Source organism: Ammospiza nelsoni, chromosome 3 (assembly GCF_027579445.1).
Source record: "Ammospiza nelsoni isolate bAmmNel1 chromosome 3, bAmmNel1.pri, whole genome shotgun sequence".
Lineage (NCBI taxonomy): Eukaryota > Metazoa > Chordata > Aves > Passeriformes > Passerellidae > Ammospiza > Ammospiza nelsoni.
Genome location: NC_080635.1, coordinates 33,048,586 through 33,072,327, shown reverse-complemented (window position 1 = coordinate 33,072,327; position 23,742 = coordinate 33,048,586). Strand labels below are relative to the sequence as shown.

General features: G+C 34.2%; 1 protein-coding gene across 3 annotated transcripts in view; it reads right to left on the bottom strand.

The window, feature by feature from the left end:
- The window catches only part of SDCCAG8 (SHH signaling and ciliogenesis regulator SDCCAG8), a 104,762-nt gene that overhangs the window by 70,642 nt on the left and 10,378 nt on the right, over positions 1-23,742 (bottom strand). For all 3 annotated transcript variants that reach the window (XR_009418014.1, XM_059467290.1, XM_059467291.1), the window contains exons 5-12: positions 23,294-23,419; positions 22,773-22,913; positions 21,349-21,413; positions 19,334-19,522; positions 16,722-16,860; positions 13,988-14,140; positions 11,536-11,670; positions 8,405-8,521 (exon numbers count right to left, since the gene is read on the bottom strand). Coding sequence is in view for 2 of the 3 variants with exons in the window: in XM_059467290.1 (XP_059323273.1) it covers positions 8,405-8,521; positions 11,536-11,670; positions 13,988-14,140; positions 16,722-16,860; positions 19,334-19,522; positions 21,349-21,413; positions 22,773-22,913; positions 23,294-23,419 (1,065 nt within the window). In the remaining variant the exon portion in view is untranslated. The remainder of the gene's footprint in view (positions 1-8,404; positions 8,522-11,535; positions 11,671-13,987; positions 14,141-16,721; positions 16,861-19,333; positions 19,523-21,348; positions 21,414-22,772; positions 22,914-23,293; positions 23,420-23,742) is intronic.

The following is a 23,742-nucleotide window of genomic DNA, read 5'->3' as shown; positions in this document are numbered from 1 at the left end:
TAACACCATCCTGCAGCCATATTCAGCTCAGTTACACAAAATAAGTTTTACTTAAACAAAAATGAAGCATTAGTGAAGTACCACTGCAGTAAAATTTTATTCTAAATCAATTATTCTTTTTTCAGTATTGCCACCAACCACCATCTATATTTTTAATTTTCTACTTTGGATCACATAGGACCCTTTTGCATCTTTTCTTGAAGTATTTAAGTGTTCCAGTTTCATTCATTAATTTGTGATGCATTTAAAAATTATCTTCAGATTTTTAAAATGCATTTTTAGGAGACCACACTAGAGATGCTCATTCAGTGACATAAGTGCAACTTTCAGGAAAACATAAACGATGATTTCTCAAACACTGAATTAATCCTCAAATATCCTTTTCATAACCTATCTGACATTATCTTCAACTAACAATACTTAGTCATGTTGCAAAAATGCACTTTTTAATAAACTAGACATCTCTATCTCTCTAAAATCTGAGTAAATGAAATAATTTCATTCAAAACAAGTCAAATTAAAGATTAAAATAATTATTTCTTTTCATACAAATGCTGATTCCATTGTATGCAAAAATGCAACTTTAAGCTTCAAACTGGCAGATGTTTTTCACAGAATTTTACATAACAGCAAACTGACAGAAAAGACATACTTTTTTTTAACAAATAAGAATGATTAAGTGGTGATAAAAAACTTGTGCTCTAAAGAAAATGCAAAAAACAACTTAGGACTTTTAACAAAATGAAAAATTAACGAAAACCAAATGAATTAAGTGATTTATGACATTCACTGTTGTCCCAGTATGTTCATTTATCAGGTCAAAAAATACACAGTATAACCTGAAAAGGAAATTCTGCACTGACTATATTATTGCCCAAATTCTGCAGTAAAATAATTCTGGCGAGTAAAGTATTATTGTGAATTTACACTACAATTTTTTTGTTTCATACTTCATTTGCCACAAGTACTAAAAAATTGAAGGGCCTTAAAATAGAACCAAAAACAGAAGAAAAAATATAGAATAATAAAAATATAATAATGGTGGTGGCTGGTATTTGAATGTACATCCTCAAAAGGCAATCAATAAAAATATAAAATAAAAATATAAAAGGCAATCTATAAAAATATGCACACTTGAAATTAATACACTTTAACAGGCCATGATGCTCATGAGCTTAGCCTCATTTACTAAAGTGGCCTTCAAAAGCAGAGATACCAGTGACAGTACTCAAGACCAAGTCTTTGAAAGAAGTGCCTCCAGTATGGCCTTGCATGTACATTTAAGTACTATCTGCACCATTGACAGGAAATTTTTGCACATTTTCACACTGATCTCCATCCATATTGCCTTCCATACCTAATAATATACTAATTAATCAGGGACAGACCTAACTGGATTTTTTTTTTAAATTTAAAAAAGCTCAACAGAAAAGACTGGTTTTGTAGAAAGATTTCAAGTGTTTTACTTGGATTACTATCAGGCCATATGCAGCAGGGGTCATTTGCAGTCATTTCTATCCTAATCCTTATATCAATCAAGCAACTCCAGGTTCAGAGTGGTCTCTAAACCTCAGACCTCCCAGGCATGGCCATCTGACATAGCATATTGCACCTGAAGAAGTATCCAACTTTGGAAAGAGAGTTAGGGCCACCACAAGGTTAACCCCCTCCACATCCCAGCAATGGCTTTCTCCCTTTTGCACTCTGTTTGAATTACTGCTGCTTCCCATTCAAATCTGAATGAGGATACAAAGCACTCGTGAAAGATACATATGGTTTCAAAGGGGAAACCCCCATTCTGGAAATAGATTTATTATAAACTGTGAGGATATACAAATAGGTACAACAGGGCTTAAAGGAGTTCACAAAGACCACCTCTTTCTAAGAGGCTAATTTACAAAAACACACAGAACTACTGCAAATTCTACAAATCATTTAGCCTAAAATAGGAATCTGAAAAACTTTCCTGACAGGAAGGGCAAGAAACCTCAGCAGAAACATGAGAAGTAGCCCCAAGAAACACACATGGAAAGTTTTTTTCTGTATGGCTGGCTCACATCAATTGATCTGTAAAGACCAGAGGGATAAGAAATATATAGCCTACCTAGATAAGCAAAGCAGGCTGTGATTTCTTAGATGGCTATTATCCTGACCTGATCAAGGACTGTTGTATTCCTCAAAGACAAGTAGTTCTGTGACCCCTTTGCCCCTTGTACTGCAAAGTGTGATGGCACCTGGCAGTACCACACACCTTGTGTGCTCCACCAAACGGCAGAGCCTCAGGACAAGAGCCATCACCTAAGCAAAGGCCATCAGCCACAAACTCTCTGCTTCCAAACTAAAGGAGAATTACCAGAGAATGAGCCTGCAGTTTCCTAGGAAGAGTAGGGGTGCTGGAGGAACTTTATGGGAATAGCATGGAGGGTGGATGTGTTTAGAGGAACACACTTTAAATCTCACTGAAGCAAACTTGTTACCTGTCGTTGTTAGCTGGGGAAAGAAGAAAAATGTGTTGCAAAGTATAGATTAATGAGTACACACACACAATTTTTAAATTAAGAAATAATCTTTGAGGTCTGTTCTTGTGCAAACTCTTGAAGAGGAACATGGTCCCTGTGGATAAATACCCTGGGAAATGACAAGAGTGAACGGCTGAAACATATTATACAAGGATTTTACCACATCATTTCCATGAAAATATTTGCTTTTAATTTCCCAAAATATCTGACCTGCAATACTATTTCAGGAACAAAACTTCCAATCCCATAGAGATTACTACAGTCACATTTTAACAGAGAACATTGCTGTACTACAGATTAGCTCAGCAGGCACCAGCAGAGATAAGAAAGTGTTTTTGTTCGCAGTGGATGATTTTTTTGTTAATGGATTGCACAGGTGGGAGATGGGGGACAATGAGGTAGTGCAAAATATATGGTTCACTTGCTGATAAAAAATTCAGAAAAGGAAGGATGCGTGTAGAAAGAAGGAAGGGGAAGATTACACCTGCTTCATTATTGAAAAACAGGAAAGGACAAAACCTGTTCCTTTTATCCTTTCAGACACTATTTAAGACTACTGATATGAGATTGGTTCTTCTTTCCTGGACAGCATTAAAGGAATAGCTGAAAAGAAAACCTATGCAATAACAACTGACAAGTGATAGGGACTTTTTCCTTCTGATTGTTGACACAATGACTAATGATAAAGCAACCATATTTTCTTGTCAGAGAAGAAGAAAAAAAAACAAAAGAAACCAAGTATTTATTTAAGTATATAAACCAAATATATCAAGAGATGTGCAATTCTTTTCCTACTTTGAATAATTTTTAATGTGCATAAACAATTTTCTCTTTCCATATACTGTGGAGTGACATCACCATGGATGACAGAACACAGATCAAGATTACATGGGCCAAACTACAACTATGAACAATAAAATCCTGACCCTGTGTTATGTACAATAAAATCCTGATCCTGTGTTATTCCTCTTAGCAGGCTAGATGCTTAGGGGAAGTAGACCTATACAGAAAATGAGGACAAGTGAGTAAAGAAAAGTCTACCACTGGGAATCCTAGTCCCAAACATTTTTCTTAAGGAAATAGGTAGGATTCAATGAAGGCTGCTCATACCACTGATTCTTGAGTAATGGATGGCTGACAGAGGAAAGTTATGCCATAGCAGAGCAGCAGCAGCTATATAATAATTTTATATATATTGCAAGATTGTAGGTCAATGTCTTCCTCAGAAATCTTGAAATGAGCTAGTAAGTTCAGCTATAAAGAAAAGAATTAAGTTCCTCCTGAGCAGGCCAGAAAATTTGCAAGGCTTAAAGTACTGCCATTTTACTCCTTATTTACTAATTTTCAAATTATTTCATTCAATGCCCAAAACACAAAATGATTAATTAGGAAGAGCTCAGTCACAGTAAAGGTTATCAAATTTCCTTAATGCTTTCTTTTCCAAAAGCAATTTGGGTTTGCTACTTTTAAGACCATTATACTCAAGGTCAGACCAGGTGAGAAAATTTCATGCTAAGAGTTTCAAGCCATCTTCTGAATTTTGAGGGTTTTCTCCCCTGCCAAATATTACTCAAGTATACAAAGATGATTTAATAGAATTTCTTTTCAAAACAGAATTTCCAGAGCACCTTTATAACTAATACAAAAACAGAATATCAGATATAGATACAGACTGTTACAAGAATACACATAACACATAATCCTAACCCATCTTCATCAGTTATTAAAACTTGCAAGTTTCAAACATCTGGTGATATGCTGAATGTCACAGCTGTTGAAAACTCTAGTATTTTAAATCCTGAGTCATGAAAGCTTAATATCTGTTTGTAAAAAGACATTTCAGTGAACCAGGGTCTTTAGAAGGTGTTACTGGTCTTGCTTTGGATACTCTGAAGCATTTCTAGGATATATACCCAAATTCTTGGCCTGAACTATTTTTGATGAAGACAGAGTCAGTAATCTCTCCTCTTATAGCATCTAAATTAGGTTACTATAAATCATGGATTTATGACAAATGAGATAAACATTCCCAAAATACCCTTTGGCAAAGTGCTTTTGGACTGCAATTTTGCCAGATTTTTATTTGTCTGCAAAATTGTCAGTCTATAATGTACAGAGACATCATTTAGGTTCTGTCATACTGCACAAAAATACTTTGCTGTGTAGCTCTTCCTATTTGTATAGGTTATGCATGTCAGTGAATCTTGACTTCTTTTTATCTGGACTTATGAACTGCAATGCAGGCAACTCTTAAAAATCTGTGGGTTTTAGTACTGTGTTTCTGGAGATTTTAATTTTGTCGCCTAGAAGATAGACAACAGAATTCTGTAACCCTCCTTCAAACCATATCTGCCCAAATATAAAGACTATTTACAGGCTTAGATTACTAGCTTGGATTTGTTTCTACACAAAGTATTTATCTGATTTCACAAAATTTGATAAAACAAAATTGAAGAGCTGCAGTTATTTTCTGGAGTTGAATTTAATATGTCCTATTACTTTACTGCAAGGACACCACAACTCCCAATGGTGCCATGCTAATGGTAGGAACTATCTAATAAGGAGGATGCCCAAATTGGCTTGGACTGCAAAATCCAATATTAAAAACTGTTTTCACTTCTACATGCTGAAGCTTGCAAGATTTTAAGCCAAATATAAATTGTTTGAGACAAACAGAAAGCAAATTATTAAAAATGAACTTCATTTTTATTTTTATAAGGCAGAGCAGAAAAGAGCAAGTGATGTTAATCTGAGGAACAATTTCATAGTGTGTCAGAAGTATGATTTCTGTTAGAAATGCATAAATTATGCCATGCAGTGCTTACAAATTAACAAAAAAGTAGTATAAAAGTGGAGCCCTGCTGTGTCAAATATGCCACACAATTTTTGTTCTAATAACAGCAATTTAGGTTAGGGCGTGACTCTTCTCTGATATAGCTGTGCTAGTACAACCCCTAGTGTGGACACAGTTTACTGCCATGAAGGCATTATATTCATATAATCTATAAAGCTTGTTCCTAAGCAGTAAAAGTATTAAGTAATGCACTGTTATTTCAGCACAGCTACATCCACAATGGGAGGGCTGGCTGAGAGAGAAAAAGAGAGGGCAGTAGGTTATGCTACTTTACAACATTTCGGGCCAGATGAACAGATGTGGGTTTTGTGTAGAGAAACTGTGTGGTACAAGTCTTTCCCCCACCTCCCTCCATAATCCTGATGTTAATCAGGATCATGATGGATGATATTACAAAACAGTTATTCAATTTAAATAGTAACATTGCTCTTTGCTTCTTAATTATTAAGAAATATTCATGTAAAATGCTAATAAGAGAGTTATTACAGATATTGACACATGGGTGTTAGTCCTAACCAAACAATAAACACAGGGAAAAAGATATTAGGGTAAAAGGGAGGAAGACCAAAGATATATACTCTCTTTAGGTTTCCTAAATGATATAAGCTCAATTTTGAATAAGATTTATAAATACCATCATATGATAAATACCAATCTGTATTTACTTGACATGCAGATATACGTATCTGGTGATCCTAAATTGTACATGTGGGGCTTTCTGTCTATTCTGACACACCTGAATAATTATAATCCTTTTTTAAAAATCACTCCACGTAAACTAAAAAATATCTTCAAAACTGAAATTTTTCCACAGCACAATTAATAATACAATTATATCTCAAGAAACAGTAAACTTGCTCTGAATATATTAAAAGGCAATCTACAACATGATCTCTTGTTTTTAAAAGAGAAAAAAATTCCATCATTTAATACAGAATAGTATAAAAATATTCCCACATTATTGTCCCTCTACTTTAAAAAAATAAATATGTATTTATTATGAACAGATGGTGGCCAAGGAAGGTATCAGCTCTGTCTCTTAGCCAGAAGGTCAGGTCATGGCTGAGAGACCAAAGAACAATTAATATTTGCTATTCAGTGCCACATAAGATAAAGCATTTCAGGTTTTCTTTAAATACAAAGATATATGCAATTGAACTGTTTTCATTTTTTTTAAACAAAATAATTTGCAATAACTTATTAACATTTGTTAAAATTTGATTTAAAAATCCCCAGCCAACAGGCAACAACAGAACAAGGCACTCTAACCACTGTTCTTGGGCTGCCTTTAACACATTAAATAATCCTAGGACCTATACAGAACTTTTTGGGTTACTGGAGCCACAGCTATAAAACAGCTGCTAAATACTGAGTCTGAGAATTACAAAATTGCTTGTTTTTCTTTTTTTGAGGAACCAACAATCATATTTGAACAACACAATAACATAATTACTGAATATCTAATCTTTATCTAATTGTCTAATAATTCTTGCTGATAGGAACTCTCTCTCACATAATTTCAGTTTGTATCAAATTATAAATCACCACATTTCAGTGTATTCAGCTCCACACTGATTAAAATACCAGCATGTCATCACATGAGGTTAAACTATTTTGTTAAATTTTGTAATTTGTTCAAAAGGCAATCCTCAAGCAAATTGGAGAACAGGATTTAAAATCCAAGATACTTCTTCAAGTATCTTATTAAACACATCCTGTTTTATTTGTATGCCAAGATTATGCCAACTCTTTTATCTGTGATATCTGTCAAGACACAGACGACAAGCCTGTTTTTTGTTTTTCAGTGTCCCTAGGCCTAAAGGATGCAGGAGTGAAAAAAAAGCAAGCCTTGAAAAAAAGAACACTTCAAGACCTCTCTTCTTCTGCGCTGTGTCATTTTCTATACATGGTTGAAGGGTTATTTCACCTAATAAGCTCCTCCTTTGGATTTTACATATATTTTCATTATAACTTGAATTAATATTGCTTCCAGACTAAGCTTGTACTATTAAGTTAATAAACTTACTGTCCTACATGCAGCTTTTGAGGAATTGGTAATGAAAAATTTAATTTTTTAAATACTTCATTTTACCCCTACATATATTCTTATACAGGGAATGATCTGTTCAGTTATTTAAAAGAAAAAGAAAGGTTCAAAATGTGTTGGATAGGCTGCTCAAATAAAAAAAGGCATATTAAAAAAATCATCCTCATGTGCGTCTTATATATTTGTGTATTCAGAAGACTCTTATGTGTAAATCAGAACTTAAGAAGGAATACTCAAATTTTGAAGTCCTAGAGAAAAATGGATAGAACCTCAAGAAAAAGGGCACTTCAAAAAATGCAGATTACACCTGTTCAAGCTGTTTGCCAAGTATGTTGCAGATTACTCTAATAATCTTTCCTACTGCATGGGATGTTTTCTTACAGACAACCTGTAAGGCATATACTGGTTTTTGTATTAATATAAATCCCAGTTTTAGATAAGCAACAGTTAATGCCAAGTGGATTTTTTTCTATTGTTATTTTTTCTAGAAGGCTACTTTTGTTTTGGATTTGTTTTTTTAAACTTTCCTATGAATCCAAGCATTCAGTAACATTGACTCTTTAAAGAAATTGGAAGATAAATGATTTTCATTTTTGGCATCATTAGGTTATACTTAGAGCCTTTAATGTTCTGTTAGGCTGCATGTATAGGTAATTATGTGTGGATTTATTTTTGAGAAAAAGTGTATAAACACATGTATACATTACATAGAATTTAAGTAGCTGGTATGAATAATATGATAGAGTAATTCTATATGAAATCATGGAATGAGTGATGCGCAAAACTGAACATACCAGGGCTGAAAACAAGATCAAGATAACCAAGAGGTATTTATTTAGCAGTAAAAGCTGGCTTTTTGCCATCAATTTAAACCATTTAACAGTAATAAATGACCACTATTAGAAAAATGAATCATTCCAGCTTCTGAAAAAACCCTACTTAGGCAACTAATAACTGCAAAGTTATAGCAGTATTATCTCTTACCTGGTCCTTAATTTCAAGCTCCCTTATAGTTTTTGTTCTGTACTCTCTGAGCTCCTTTTCTGCCTCATCCTTCTTCATTTTGGTTTGATTCAACTGATAGCGCATTTCTCCACACACCTGTTAGATTGCACAGACAACATGATCTGTTAGCTTGAAGAATCCATAGCCCAGGGTTTGCAATTAGATCTTTTGGTGCCCTCTACAGGTCATTGAAATGCAACATATTTTTAATTTACAGATCTTTTAGGTCTACAAATGGTAAATGTTTTTTACATAGAAAGGTGGATCTGAATTCTATATATAGTCATTAACTTTGACATGTGCACTACCTTCTAGATTCAAATATATTTGGATCAAGATTTTGCTAAGTATAAATGCTTATGTTATAAATATCCATCTATCTCTACAGTTAAATGACAGTTGCTGGTTTTATACTCTTCTCTCATTCTCTGTAAAATCCCAAGAAAGTCTATGTCAACACTTTCAAAACCTAGAAGTAAAGCATCTTTCACACTCCTAATTAAAGGTGTATTTTAACTTGCCAATTTTACACTGTTGAGAAAGAAATTGTTTAAATGTTAACACAATAACTTTCAAAGTTTGATCAGAGCATTACAAATTTACTGCAAACCGAAGATCAATTCTTTAAAAAAAACAGTCTAATTGAAATGGATACATGTCCAGAAGAAATGGATCAAAGCAACATTTCACGAAATCACTTCTACACAGGACAATTATTCTCTGCTGTTGGAATATTTGTTATATTACCTCCTAAACCCTTTCCATCTGGGATCAACTTCAGAGGAAATGTGAAGGGGTTAAGAGAAAGCAAAAAAAAAAAAAAAAAAAACAAAACCAGAAGATCACTAATCCCTTTCACATAACTTTACTGCTGTGCAGGGTTATTCTTCCAATTTTCAATCTAAGCTGTCCCCTTTTTGTTCTTACCCTGTGCCATCACCTCCAATTTGTGCCTGTTCATTTCACCTTAATTAACCAACCATGCACATTCCTTAGTGAGAATGCAAATGTGTTTACTCACAGCTCCTCTTAGTCAACTTTCTTTCCAACTCACTCTACTTTCCTGCCTTGCTTATATTCTCTCAGCACCTGCTCCTAAAATGTACACCCTTTTAATTTGCTGCTACAATCCTCTGTGCTTCTCAACAACATTCTCACATATTCTACAATCCAAATTAATTTATGTTTTTCAGTCTTATACCTCTTCTCATTTTCACTTTTTTTTTTTCTCCTTAAAAAAAAGGTAGGGAAAATGTAAATATGGATACTGCAATGAAATCACTCTAGGAAAAAACTAAACCAACTGTCATAACTTTCAAGAAGTAGCATCACTTATAAATTCAAAGGACAACTTGTGAATTTAGCCATTTCAAATAACCCAAAGCAGCAAACGCTCTGAAGAACGGCAAAGTTCTAAAGCATTTTTTAAACACTAAAATATTATGTGCAAGTAAAAAAAAATATCTTGAGATGCAGCTGCAGAGCTTGCTGGATTTCTACCTCCCCCTTCATTTATCTGAAGGATGTAACAAAATGTAACATGTCACTTCCTCCAAATGAAATTAAAAAAATACAGCAAGCCTCGCTTTCAGCTCCTCCACACACTGCACAAAGGGAATAACATAGAAGAATCAGCAGATGGTGCTGTCCTAATAATGGATTTTTCAGTCTTCTCAAGAATGAAAGAAATAGAACCTCACTCCATATTTTCTTTCCCTGACTTCTGGTGCATGAAGAAAACCAATATTTTGGATAAAACTCAAAACAAAAGTGTTGTTATTTGCTGGTTTTAATAATGGCAAATTGAGTCAGGAAACAAGGAGTCAGATTCACAAGCAAAGATGTCACATGGCCAATGAAAATGTCAGGGTGATGCACACAGTCCTGTCAGCTCAGTGGTTGGGAGGTTTCTCCAGGATTTTCAAGACTTCTCAGTTTAGTACAGGGACAGAAATAAAGTTTTCCAATCTCTCAGGACAGTGAAATTAATAGACTATTGAAAGGTGACCACCTGTTCAACTTTCTATTAACATGAACTGAAGCAGGGACTGGAACCACAGTATCATCTCCAGAGAGGTAACTTCAAATTGGTAGGGCACAAAATTGTTCTTTTCAGACCAATGAATATTTGAACCTACTGCCTATTTCACCACCCCTGTAAGTGGTGCTAGTGATTTGTGGACCCAGCTTGAGAGACCAGAAGTGTGTTCCAGAATTGGTAGATCAAACCATTCTGACATTTTTAATATACTCATTTGTCTTACAGTTAAAATTAAATAAATTTTCTAGTAAGTTGGGATGACTTTTTGCTGTGAATTTTCTGCAATACTTTTACCTCCTTCTATCAGCCAGGGCAGGAGGGGAAGATAGGAACTGTTGAAAACCTTTCCTGAAATCTCTAAAGGCCTGAAAAATAAATTGCTCCTCAAATCCTTGCAGTTAACAACTGGGGAGGTAGGATGAGTCCTGGGATGATTGGTAAGGAATACAGACATTTCAAGAGGATGTAATAAGTTGGGTTTTTTTTTTTCTCATGTTATGACCCCCATTAAGGCTCTAACTGATTGAGAAACATGCAAAAAAAGGACCCAGGTGTGATGATCTACACAAGACGCATGTTAAGCTGTAATTCTTAACTAGATGTCTTTGTAAGAGCCTTACTATCAATAACACTAAATTAAGCAACATACTACATAAAAATCCAAAGGAAAGAACTTAAAAATCAGTGTTTTGATGTAGCTCCTTTTATTGTAGCACTGCAAGTCCCACAGGTGGCAGTTAAGGACACTGTTGAAGTCTATGCTGTCTCTCTCAGACCAAACTCAGTTCTTTACTGAAACACTGGGATAGTGTTTTAAATAGTGACCCTCATAAGCTGCAAAATAGAAAAGTTAGCTTCTGCATGACAAGGTGGCTTGGAAATGAAAAAAGTTATTTTTGTACTCCTGCAATTAGAATAGCTGTAGTTGCCTCTGGTATATTGAGATGAAGTCTTCAGTTACCACACATTCCTTACCAAAACAGGAAAATGGACAAGGTAAAAATTCTCTTCTCTGAGGTCACAATGATAAGGAAAAACAAGTTCAATGCTCCTTTATAAATGTGCTTACCTTATTCATCTCCATCTCATGAGATGCAAGCTGGCACTGTGATTCTTCTAACTGGCTAGCTAGAGAATTCTTTTCCCTTGTAATTCTCTCTATTTGGGCCTCCAGAACAGCCACATCCTTAGACAAAGCTGTCACCTGAAAAAGTCCAAGAACCCTGTAATGATGCAATTTGACCAACCACAGAGCAAACTCTTGTGGAACTTTCTCCTCAAAAGCAACTGTACATAGACAAAATACATGACATTAAAAAATGTAATAAAAAATGAAGCATGTACAATAAAAAAATCAATTATTATTAATAATATAACAGAATATGACTACATTTTTAATGGGTTCACTATTTTTAATTTATTTATCATGCAGTAGTTTATTTGAAACTTTTCATCAACTGCACTAGTCTCCAGAACTTGTTAATATGGACGAGGTGTCAGAAGCAGCTGGCTACATTAGTTTTGCAATGTAAGAGTACTATTTAACACCTTCTTATCCATCCATATGTAGATTGATTCAAACCAAATCATACTCCCCTAGCTAAAGAAAACTGTTGCTGCAAGAACTGATAGTAAATTAATTTTCAAATCCAGAAAATATTTCAACACTATAGGTCAAAGCATACTGTTGTGAAAAACTCATATAGAATTAGTATATTAAAAATTCTAATGTAATTCAGATGAAATTTTGCTGGATGATTAAAAAATGTAACAATAAAACAGAGACAGTGAACCTTCAGCTGTTTAGCCCTGAAGCTTACTAATAAGTGGAAATAATGGTGTCTGACAGTTCTAGGTTAACTTTCAGAAATTCAAAGTCAAACCTAATGGATTATATATTCATAACTATTTTTCACTCCTTATACATCCACCTGATTTAACTATCATGGCAATTGTCCTCTTCAAACAAACCATTTCATAAAGTAAGCAAGAAAATATTGAGATGAATCTTGACTTGATCCACAGTATACCATTTCTACCACCTCATAATCCTAAAACATAAAAGTAGTTAATCATATGTATGTGTAAATCCTTAACATAGATCATAATTTTCTACAGTCATCCCATCTCTTTAATTACCAAGCATGACACCATCATAGTGTCACTATATGTTGTTTAATGTATGTGCAGGATTTATTTAAAAAAAAAAAAGTGCACAACTACTTAAGGTGGGAATTGGTTCCAGTAAAACAATTTCAGTGGGTGATGAAATACAAACTAATGTGATGACATGGGGTGAAATATTCTACCAAAAAAAGTATGAAATGCTTGTCTAATAGGCTGTACTTTGGAGTGAATACACTGCTTTAAATCAACTCTGTAATAAAGCAATTAACTTCTAATAGATAGCAAGAAGTCAAACAAGGAGTTGCTTAATAATGTCTCCAGTGGAAGATTATTTTTTTAATTTCAGTTTCCCTGGCAACAGATCACTGATGATCAGTTCACATACTTAAAGATCAGTTAGTCTCTATCACTGTGCTTAATATCTGTTTTGGTATCTGGAATTGGAGGCAAAGAAGGTTTTTTTATACACACTTAAATGGTTTATTTTGCTCAGTTTGTGCTCTCCAAATTTTTAGAAATAATACATACAACTTATAAAAGAGTTCCAAAAGATAAGAAAAAGTGTTCAAGCAGGAGAGAAATTGACTCTCTTGTTTTCAAACCTCCCCCATAAATAGCTGAAGATGTTGCAGATCAAACAAGCATGAATACCACTAATTCATGAAGTATATGACTCTCTACATTACTTCCCATTTTAATCATCTTAGAAGTCTCCTCTACCACAAGCTTACTGGTGTTAGCTTGAGCTTTCCTCTGTACACTCCATTGGGCAGAAAACCCTCATGTTTTATACTCAAATTAGAGCAGCATCTAGAAGCCTAAAACAAGGTTATCAAGACTATGGTCATGGCATAAATGATGAGACAGATTCTGTCTCAGAGAGTTTATAAACATTAGTAAGAGTGAGAAAAGAGATTCCAACACATTTCTGCAGGTGGGAAAACTAAACATATGATAAGATCACTTTGAAATAATGGTATTGTAACATTAATGTATATATAAGATCAAAGTAGCAAAGAATCCTAAATTTGATATTTGCTAACTTCTGAATGCTTGCCATGGCAAACTAAATAATAATTTTTATAAAAAAACTAGGTACAAACCTTTCATCACATATTACCTAACTCTTCCTTACTCTGACACAGTGCATTAAAATTATTATGCAAACTAAAACAAAGTGCATAACACCAACAACCTAGTATGTATCTAGTGACATAGCACAAAACCCAGTTATTCAAACTCAAAACATCACTTATCTACCATTGCTTTAAAAAAAATGGTAGAAGTGACTGAGCTCTCACACCCAAAACCAAAAAGAAAAGACAAGTAAATGAAGTTTAAAGAAGATGGTACACTCATTGTAATCCACAAACAGGGAAAGAACCAACCCATACCATTGCTGCCAAGTCCTCCCTTTCCTTCTTCATTTCCCGCCGCAGTGCTTCTTTTTCATCAGTCTTCTTATTTAGCTGGGCAGCCAACTCCTTTTCAAGATAATTCTTCTGGCGTTCCATCTCACTTTTCAGTTGTTCACAGTGGATGAGAGCCTAAAAAACCCAATTTACTTAAATGAAAGAAACCTAAAATTGTTAAACAAACATGGTATTCATTTAATAACCTCAAAGAAACCAATTTGCTATTAGAAATGTCTTTTTTTAATGCATTTTTAATGATGTTTATACATATCCTACTGTGTTAACATCTAGAATAGGACTAACAAAATGAAAACAGATGTATATGTTTGTAGGTTTGTATGTATGTTTAAGATGCCTTACTGTAACTGAGAAATTTAATTGCTTTTAGCAATAATGGAAGCATTTTTCTGGGTGTATTTTCCAAATAAGTAGCTGTTCTTCTAAAATTATGATTACTCATCTTACATTAAAATTTGAAATTCCTGAATGCACATCATTAAAATCAGCCTCCAGTATTTGACTCTTTGCAAATACAGTGCTTACTGTCTAACTAAAGAACTGAAGGAAAAATTAATAAAATGTATGAATGTATGCTCTTCCACTTAAGTCTTCTCCTGAAGTGAATTACTGAGTGCAGAATGCTGAGAAACCTGAAAGCACTCAGTAAAGATACAAAAAAAGACAAATAAGTTTCAGGTTTGTCAAAAATTTAGTCTACTAAATACCTCATAAAGTACTGCTTAATTTCAGATGCTAAACCACAGGATTATAGATGGGTTTTCTATGAAAAAAGAAGAAATGTAAGTTGAAGAACTCTCAAAACACTGTCTTCACTATCTTCTAAAAATGCTGGGGGAAAAAAGATGATGTTTATCTATTTATGCTGCTGTATCTCTGCCAAAGTGTAGAATTTGAGTGTTATGTCAGCTTAAATCAGAAATACACTAGTCCATTGCAAGTAAATCGAAGTATTCAAAGCACCCTGAAGGGAGCTTTGCTAGCCTACGGATGAACTAGATTTAATTTCAACATTCCATTGATATCCAGCCTATTCTGTTTCAAAGAAGCTAGTGTATTCTCCCTTTAGGACTTCTAACTTATTACACTTTATTTTCAAATTATGTTTTTAAACTGCTTATTTTTCTTTCACTCAAAGCCAATTCCCTGTGTTTAGTTTTTTTGGCTTTGGACTATTCATGGGGGGAGCAAGTTAAACTATGTTTTTTAGAGAATGCTCTAACAGCATCCTTCAGTTTTATGGCAATTCTGTGGGACCCTCTTCAGGTGAGAGAATTCCTCTGTTATAGCATTAAATCCTTTTCTGTAAGAAAGAATCATCAGCAAACAATTGCCTGCATACAACTGCTGCAGCTTGGTAGACATCTAAACCAATGCACTCTAGAAGAAAGCAGTTGCATTAGTTGCATTTCAAGAAGAAACGTGTATTTTGTTAGCTCCACTGTTCTGACTGCACAATGAGCAGTTCAAACAATTATTCTTTTATGACATTTGTGTCAAAAATATATTCCTGATTTTGCTTCAACTTAAACATAACATATTTCCTTCCTGCTCTATGCAATAAGCAAGAGGCCAAAAACTATAGAGACAACCAAAAGTCAAGAAGAAATGGTGGTTTTAAATGATAAGCACCCAAGGTTAGACTTTGGGACAGCAGGCTGATGAAATTGCAATTATAGGATTTAAAAGCTTGATGTGTTAATTCTCACTTCTGTTATGTGGAGTCTTCTATGGGATTCCATGCTAGTTATCAAGAAAAACAGCACTTGAGAGTAGAATAGGACAGGGCAAAAAAAAAAGATGATTTGTACTTACCAAGAGGTATACACCAGTACTTGTAAAAAGGCAAAATTAATGCAGTATAAGTAATTTTTTTTTCCTGTTCTTTCATATTAAAACAGTTTTGGGACATGAAAAAAATACCAGACTACTATTCAGCCTTGAAGACAAACTAGCAGGACTTCACACAATCCTACAAGCACCCAGTCTTCTCTTACAGCGCTGGATAAATAACACCAATTTTATCAATAGAACAATTACATCAACCTTGTTTGCATTCAATTACAAAAACCAAACCAAAGCAACTCTCTCTATTCCACAGTAATTCACTAATAGTACAGTAGATGTCAGTAACTATCAAGGAAATAATTTAGGTGAATATAGGTTGATTGAGTACAGGGCTAACACAAGCATTAGATCAAAACTGGTTTTATCACTATTATTTACATAACACCAGTAGCTTAGACAAGCTTAGCATTAGACAAGGCTTCTCGTCTTCAAAGAGCTCTGATAGTCAATCAGTTCTTGCACTGCTCTCATCTGAGGCAAAAAATAACTGTTTGCAAGCATTTTAACTATTTTTTCCAGAGTAGGTCAGAAGGGTGATGTCAAAATTATCCTCTTACATATCATGAATATCTTTGAAAATTCTACAATGAATTTATATCACCTAGCTGTGAAAGTACATCAATTAAAAAATGCAGCACTCCTCATAGTATTGATGAGAATTTAGGAACTTGAATACAGAATTCACATTACTGCTCAGAAACAGTCACGTGGTGCAGTTGTTTTAAATCTGCATTATATTAAAATATGATTAAGGTCTTATGCAGGCATTCTCTCATTAGCATGAAAACTAATTAACATTTGCATTAGATTGGAACACTAAAAAGCTCTAATTTCGTGATGGATTTACCTTTGTTTTTTCAAAATTGGCCTCTTCTGCCATTTGCACAGCGTGTTCAACTTGCTTACAAGCATTAGATTCTCTTTGCTGCATCTCTTTTATGCTTTGTCTCACTGAAACAAGTGCATCCATCAAGTCATCTCTTTCTCTGCATATTAAAACAAAAACCAAGCCAGATGTTTCTATTTCTTTTTGTATGAGAAAAAACCCCAAACAACAGGTATACCAAATATAAAATACATACAAATAATAGACTTCAGCAAAGTGGTAAGCAAAGCAAGAATAAAACTCATGAGTGAAAGACAGCGTATTGCAAGCTTGGCAGATACTGAAAATATCATTTGCTTGACAACCAGTCCTTCATTTTAAAAGCATAGATCATTAGAGAAACTGCCAGTAAAGACAGCAGATCTCAAATCATTAATGTATGGAAGCTGAGCACATTCTGTTTATGTAACAAAATGGGGATCCATGCAAATAATAAAAAAAAGCAATATGGAATTACACTTTCATTAAATGTGAAAGAGGGAAAAAATAATAAAAAGGAAGGGTTAGGTTCAACAAGTAATCTCGAAGTATATCAAATGACAATCTAAATCCATTTGCTGCAATCTGGAACTAAGCCAAACAATAGGACACCTGGATTCTACAACTCTTCACTAAAACACTGAAATCTGTACTAAATGGTAAAGCAGAGTTGGTAGAACTGTAATAGTTAACCTCATCTTTTCACTATTTTGATATGTTAAAAGCTTTTAAATTAAGTTTTATCTGTTGTCTGTGGTTTAGGTGTGGCTCAAGATTCTGTCTGAAAACTGTTGTGCTCTTAATGTTGTGTAAAATGGCAACACATTTTTTTGTATTTGTCAGAGACCTAGCAGTCATACTTTGAAATTTCATTTCATTTTTGAATTGGATAAAGTTCCTTTGAAAATTCCTACTGAAATACCCTTGTTTTTAATAAACTGCACAACACATAGAGGTAGCTTTTAGATGTTTTTAAACCTCTAAATGAAATAATGGTTTAAGATAAATAAAGAGGTCAATTCAAATCTTTTATTTCAAGCTCACCATAATATAAGAGAACAAGAATGTACTGATTTACAGTTTGTTCCTATTTTCCAACATCTGTGACAAATAATTACTTTTGTTACAAAAGTAGATTTTGAAACATGACTTCTCAGCAATAGAGCTTTCCCAGAAAATTTCTGGACTTGCTAATAGAAAAAAATACATAAATCCTGGCAATAACCATCTAGTGCAGAGGGATAATGCCCACTTGACTGAGTACATTTATGTTCTATGCCCCTTCAGTCTCCCTGCTTCTAACTGACCCACTATTCCATCTCAGGCTCATTTAATACTTCAGAAATTCCAAGAAGCTTCAGATATCTGACAATAAATAGATGGCTGTTTAACAAACTTGGAGAAAGTTGCAGTATCATATCATTATTACTAGCAAGTAGAAAGGTAGAGTTTTTTTTGAAGATAAATTGACTGGCAGAATTCCTTAAGGAAAAGAATTTAATGTTGGGATCCCTGAATTACATATATCCAGCCTATATAGTTTTTTCTTTGTTTCTCCCTTCCCTAGCTGTGATTTTAAAAAAAAAATTTAAATAAATGTATACTTTTTAAAAAAAATGGTGCAACAAATAATTTCATTTATTTTTGTCCAATGGAACTTCTTTTCCCTGTCTTATTGTAGTCAGGGAGGAACTGCTACAGGTGTTGGGGTAGGAAATGCATCCTACCCTAAGCACACAACCTATTGTTGATATATCTAAAAATTTCCTCAGAGGGAAAGAGAATAAAGTGGAGCCAGAAGATCTTCCAACTACAGAATAATAATGAACTGTTGCAAAAAATAATCAGTCAAAATGCATGGACTTGCACAATATTTGTGCTGACAGAGTGAAGGATTTGTTTGTACAAAAAGTACAGGAAACAGACTGTAAATTGTCTCATTATCTGGTCAGCCCAAGGTACATAATTACATTATAACAACTAAAATTCTTTCTCACTTGAAATAAACAGCAAAGCTATTGTGGATTTTGAAGTAGTTGGGACCTACATTTACTGATTTCAGCATTATGACTCCAGCTTGGAGTGTACTGTTCCAGAAATGCATCTTTCTCTACAAATGTAACCCAACACATTGAGACTTCAAAGGTTTAATGCAAGCAGCCATGGCCATGCTTCCTGTCACTGACATCTTTTCATAAAAATCCTTTCTTTAGGATTTTTCCTTCTGGAAAGCTGAGGCCCCAGAAAAAGAATGTAAACAATGGTTATCTGCTGCTGTGGAATGTAACAGGTGCACCTGTGATTGGCCAATGTTGCATGTTTACAATTAAGGGCCAATCAAAGACAAGATCTCTCTGGGACAGAATCAGAGAGAGCTCCTTTATTATTCATTCCTTTTCTATTCTTAGGTTAGCTAGCATTCTGAAAACTTTCTCTCTATTTCTTTTTAGCATAGTTATAATGTAATATATATAATAAAATAATAAATCAAGCCTTCTGAACATGAAGTCAACATTCTCATCTCTCTCTTCACCCTGCAACCCTTGCAAGCCCTGCAACAGCTTCCAACACAAATCCACACCCCCAGTACCCACCTCGTCAGCCTCTCGATGGTCTGCACGTGGACATTGCAGTGAGTCTGTGCGAGAATGGCCTCGTGCTGGGCACAGTTCAGGCACAGACCACCAACCTGGCCAGAATTCCTGGCTGCAAACAGGGACTTCTGGTGTTTCAGCCTTCCTTCCAAATCTTTGCATGTCTTCTGAGATTCTGAAAGGTCTTTTCTAGAAAGAAGAAATTGTGAAATTAGATATTTCTACAAGTCATATTCATATACAATATATAACTACAAATGCAACCTAAAAATAACTGTAAGAATTCCTGTAATGAACAGTATTTTACACATTTTCAAGAGGCTAAGGAAGACTTTAACAGAGAAGTAACAGTTAAACTGCCCAATCAAAATTATTAATAGACAAAACAATACTGTGTTAATTTGTTTCTTCCCCCATATTATCAGAAAATATTGAACTTAAACAGAAATTTATTAGAGGAAAAAACCTGTAGGCTTACATTTTGTCTGAACAGAATATAATATTAATTATTAGGAAAAAAACTCAGCTGTATAAATATTTCAATACTCTAACAATTTCCTGTTGCTTTTATTAATAGTACCACTAACTTCATATTTATTCTCTACTCCCTAGACAAGAAATCAGCACATTCACTCAGATCCAGCAATAAACACAACCTGAGGTCAAACACATGTGCAGAAAAACAGGCTAACTTTTTTACTTGTCTCCAAAATTTTTACCAGGTGCTCAGAAGAATTTTCTCCAGAATTTCCAAGCATGTGTCAGGCTGGGGAGATTGCAAGCAATAGGAATGTTAACATCAGGAAGTTCCAGACAAACGCACACTGTGCACATATAGATCAATTTGACAAATTGTGCAATGAATCCAAAGCTTTGGGTTTGTTATGCAGGCCATCTGGGCAGCACACACTCAGGAAGTCTGACACATTCTGCTTGCATTGGATTTACTGTGCACATGATATATACACTGCGTGCATTCTTATTTCCATCTGGAAAATCTTCTGCGCACTTTTTCCAATTTTAGTACTTGGTCTATTGCATATAACCCACTATAACCTGAACAGAATTTGCTCTGCAAATATCCTTAGACAGTCATGGTGCAACAAACCTATTGTTGCAAAGTTTTGGACAGAAATCAGCAAGTCCTGTGTACATTCATCCTTGAAGTTAAAAGGGAAGAAAGAAATATATCACTGAAAATGATATAATTTCTCACTTCAATAAAATTTAGTTTTGCAGAACTTCCTGTTTGCCAGATCATGCCTCTTAGGAGAAATCAGAGGCTGAATAATGTACTTAAGGAACTTCTGAGACAATCCCCAACAATTAATTTTGAGTAAATGTAACACTTGAGACCAAGGGGGAAAAAAATTGGATCATGACAGCTGAAATTAAAGATCCTCCTTTACCGTCACTAAGACAACTGGCTTTGTACGTTGCTGGTTTCACCAAAGCATTCTTTTAACTTGTCTCCCTACCAATAACTCTTTTTACACAGAGAACAGTCTAGCATTTTCAAAAATATGAAACCACAATTTATTGAGGGAAAAACATGATTAAACAGTAGTGGAAAGTAGCTAATTATGGAAGTTGTCACACAAGTTAAAATTGTAACCTCTCTTTTTTCTTTGAGTGGTCTATCTTACATGACCTTTCTTAGGGGAAAGAGGGTAAAAAAGATAAGATTTTTTATATATAAATATGTATATATATGTACGTAAAAATATATATATGTATATAAAAAAGATAAGATGTTTCATATATATGTCTATATATGTGTATGTATATGTATATATATATGCTACTGTTTCTATAAAGAAGCAGTACATTCAATTTTGCTACATCGATATTTGAGAGAACTTAAAAGAAAACCAGTTTTTAGGGATACTATCAGAAGACACAACATTCAGACATTCAGGCATTCTCTTACTTAAATTCAGATTAAGAGTGATTCATGCTGTTATGCAGTGACAATTTTTTAAGGATTATTTTAAGAAAAAAAAAATTAACTTTACCTTAGAGACTGTATTTGATCATCGAGGATATTGACTTTTTCTTGATAAAGAAGTTTTAGATTCTCCTTTAGAAAAGATGGGAGAAGATATGTCTTGCTTTCTTCATAACAGTCTTTACAAATAAACCTAGACTTTACCCACATTCTTTTCCCCCGAGGACATAAACCTGTTGAAATACTAGTGGCAGAGAAACCTAAATATTTCACTTTTCTGGAAGTCTAAAAAGTGAACAACCCTCCCATTTTTTTGTTTCTAAACAAGGTTTTTTGCCAGATCCTCATATGGTAAATTGTTTCAATTCCAACTGCATTCCTCAGTTCTCTACAATGATTCCCAGAAACTGATAATCATGTCTCGAGTTTGCTCTTGCTTTCCCACAAGTCAGCAGATATTAATACATAATTATTAAGAACTTCAATTACACAGGCTATTTATTTATAATGCAGTGAGTTACTCTTCATATACCTGGTGAAGAACTAGGTATATGAATCAACCACACCCATGTTAAATACAATGATGATAACAAAACCAGATAAACACTACAAATTTAGCTCACTATGACACTTAGTACAAAGTTACAATCAAAATGATTCTCCTGATTTAAATGTGGCAGATGAAGAAAAAAGCAATTACTGTAAAACACTGCTTCCAAACAACTGCAGGCATCAGTGATCACTGAGATCTTCAGCTATAATAGTATAAAAAACCCCAAAACAATATATTTATATGAAAAAACCCTCAAATCCCATATAATTGAAGTACCGTATAAATTCCACAGTACACAAATGCACATGAATAAAATATATAAAAATTTTTCAATTAGCCAATTTTTTCCCAAAAGATAGCAAAACTACCCCACTACTTCAGAGCAAAATGAAAATTAATATCCTCTGAAACTAAAAATACACGAAGAAACAACATCATCTCTAAATTACTAGGACTCCTCTATATCTCTAAAATCACAAAGTGTGTAATTCATCTTAGGGAAAGCAGATTGCACAAAACTACTTTTGTACCTTACTCAGCCTGTACTGCTCCAGGAGCAGAACAACTCATTATGAAAAGAGCTTGTGTGGAGGGCTACATAAATTACACCAGCTAATTCCCACCTGCTTGGGTGCTGTGTTACACCTAAGATTCTCCCAAGTACAGTGAAGTCATCATCTTTAAACAAGAATTATCTCTGGGAAGTCATCATCTGCAGACAGAACCTGCCATCTGTGTCTAACTGCACAATAATAATAATTAGGGTATAATGAGAAGATGAGGTTTAAGAGAATAAAATTTGGGCTTAGATTATGTTTCAGTCAACTAAAACCTCTGTGTCTGTTAAAAGCCGATCATCAGAACTGGAACAACAACAACAACAACAACCCTGAAGAGTTTTGCAAAGGTAGGAGTCTGTGAAGGAAGGTGATACCAACCAGTTCTACAGGCCATCTGGCTTTGTCTCCAGAAGCTGGTGCCACAAAAGCCTGATCTTTGTTTTGTGCCAGTGAGGAGGTGACAGGCTGGTGGGTGCTACAGCCTTTACCACCTACAGGCCAGGATTTCTGAGTATTTGCCTAAAATGAAAGTTTTAATGCTTCAGTTATGATTATGCAGGCTGGTTTTTTAAACAAATTTACTTACTTAAGTATTGAACCTTATAATCTTCAGTAGAATATAAGAAACAATAAACAATATTCATAGAATATAAGAACCAATAAACAATATTCATTATATTCTACTGAACAATCCTCAGTAGAATATAAGAAGCAATATACAATTTAATTAGATTAGCAACCTATGAAAATTATGTTACCCAAGGAAATCCATATTTACAAACTCTTATTAAATTTTGACTAAAATTCCATTTGCAGATAACCATTTGTATACCCTTCCATAAAAATAATCTGGCCAAATCCTTGAGCACTGATTAAAGCAACAAAAAATAAAAACTTACTGAGGCATCAAGATGAGTTTGTTCTCTCAACATGTATTCTGCAGTTAAGAATTTCAGCTTCTGATGGAGTTCCTCATTTTCAAGTAAAACTGCCTGTTCTTGATCTTTTACACCACACAACTCCTCCTATAGGATGAAGGAATTGCATTTAAAAGGTTCCTTAAGATGCCAATCAATATTGAAATGCATCTTGAGACCAAGGGTCTAGATGAACATTTTCAAAAGTTTCAACCCTTTTAGAGAGACTAAGAATTTGCAAAAGAGAGATTTTGTATTTTTGCAGCTTATACTGTTGTAAATCTTCTTTAAAAAAATGCTTATGTGTATTTGTGACAGGATGTTAAAATGTCCTTAAAGACCCTTAAATACCAGATACCAAGACACAGGGTAAGGAATCTACTGAACTGCATTTGGCTCAGTTTTGGTCATTACAGCAATCAATCTCAAAT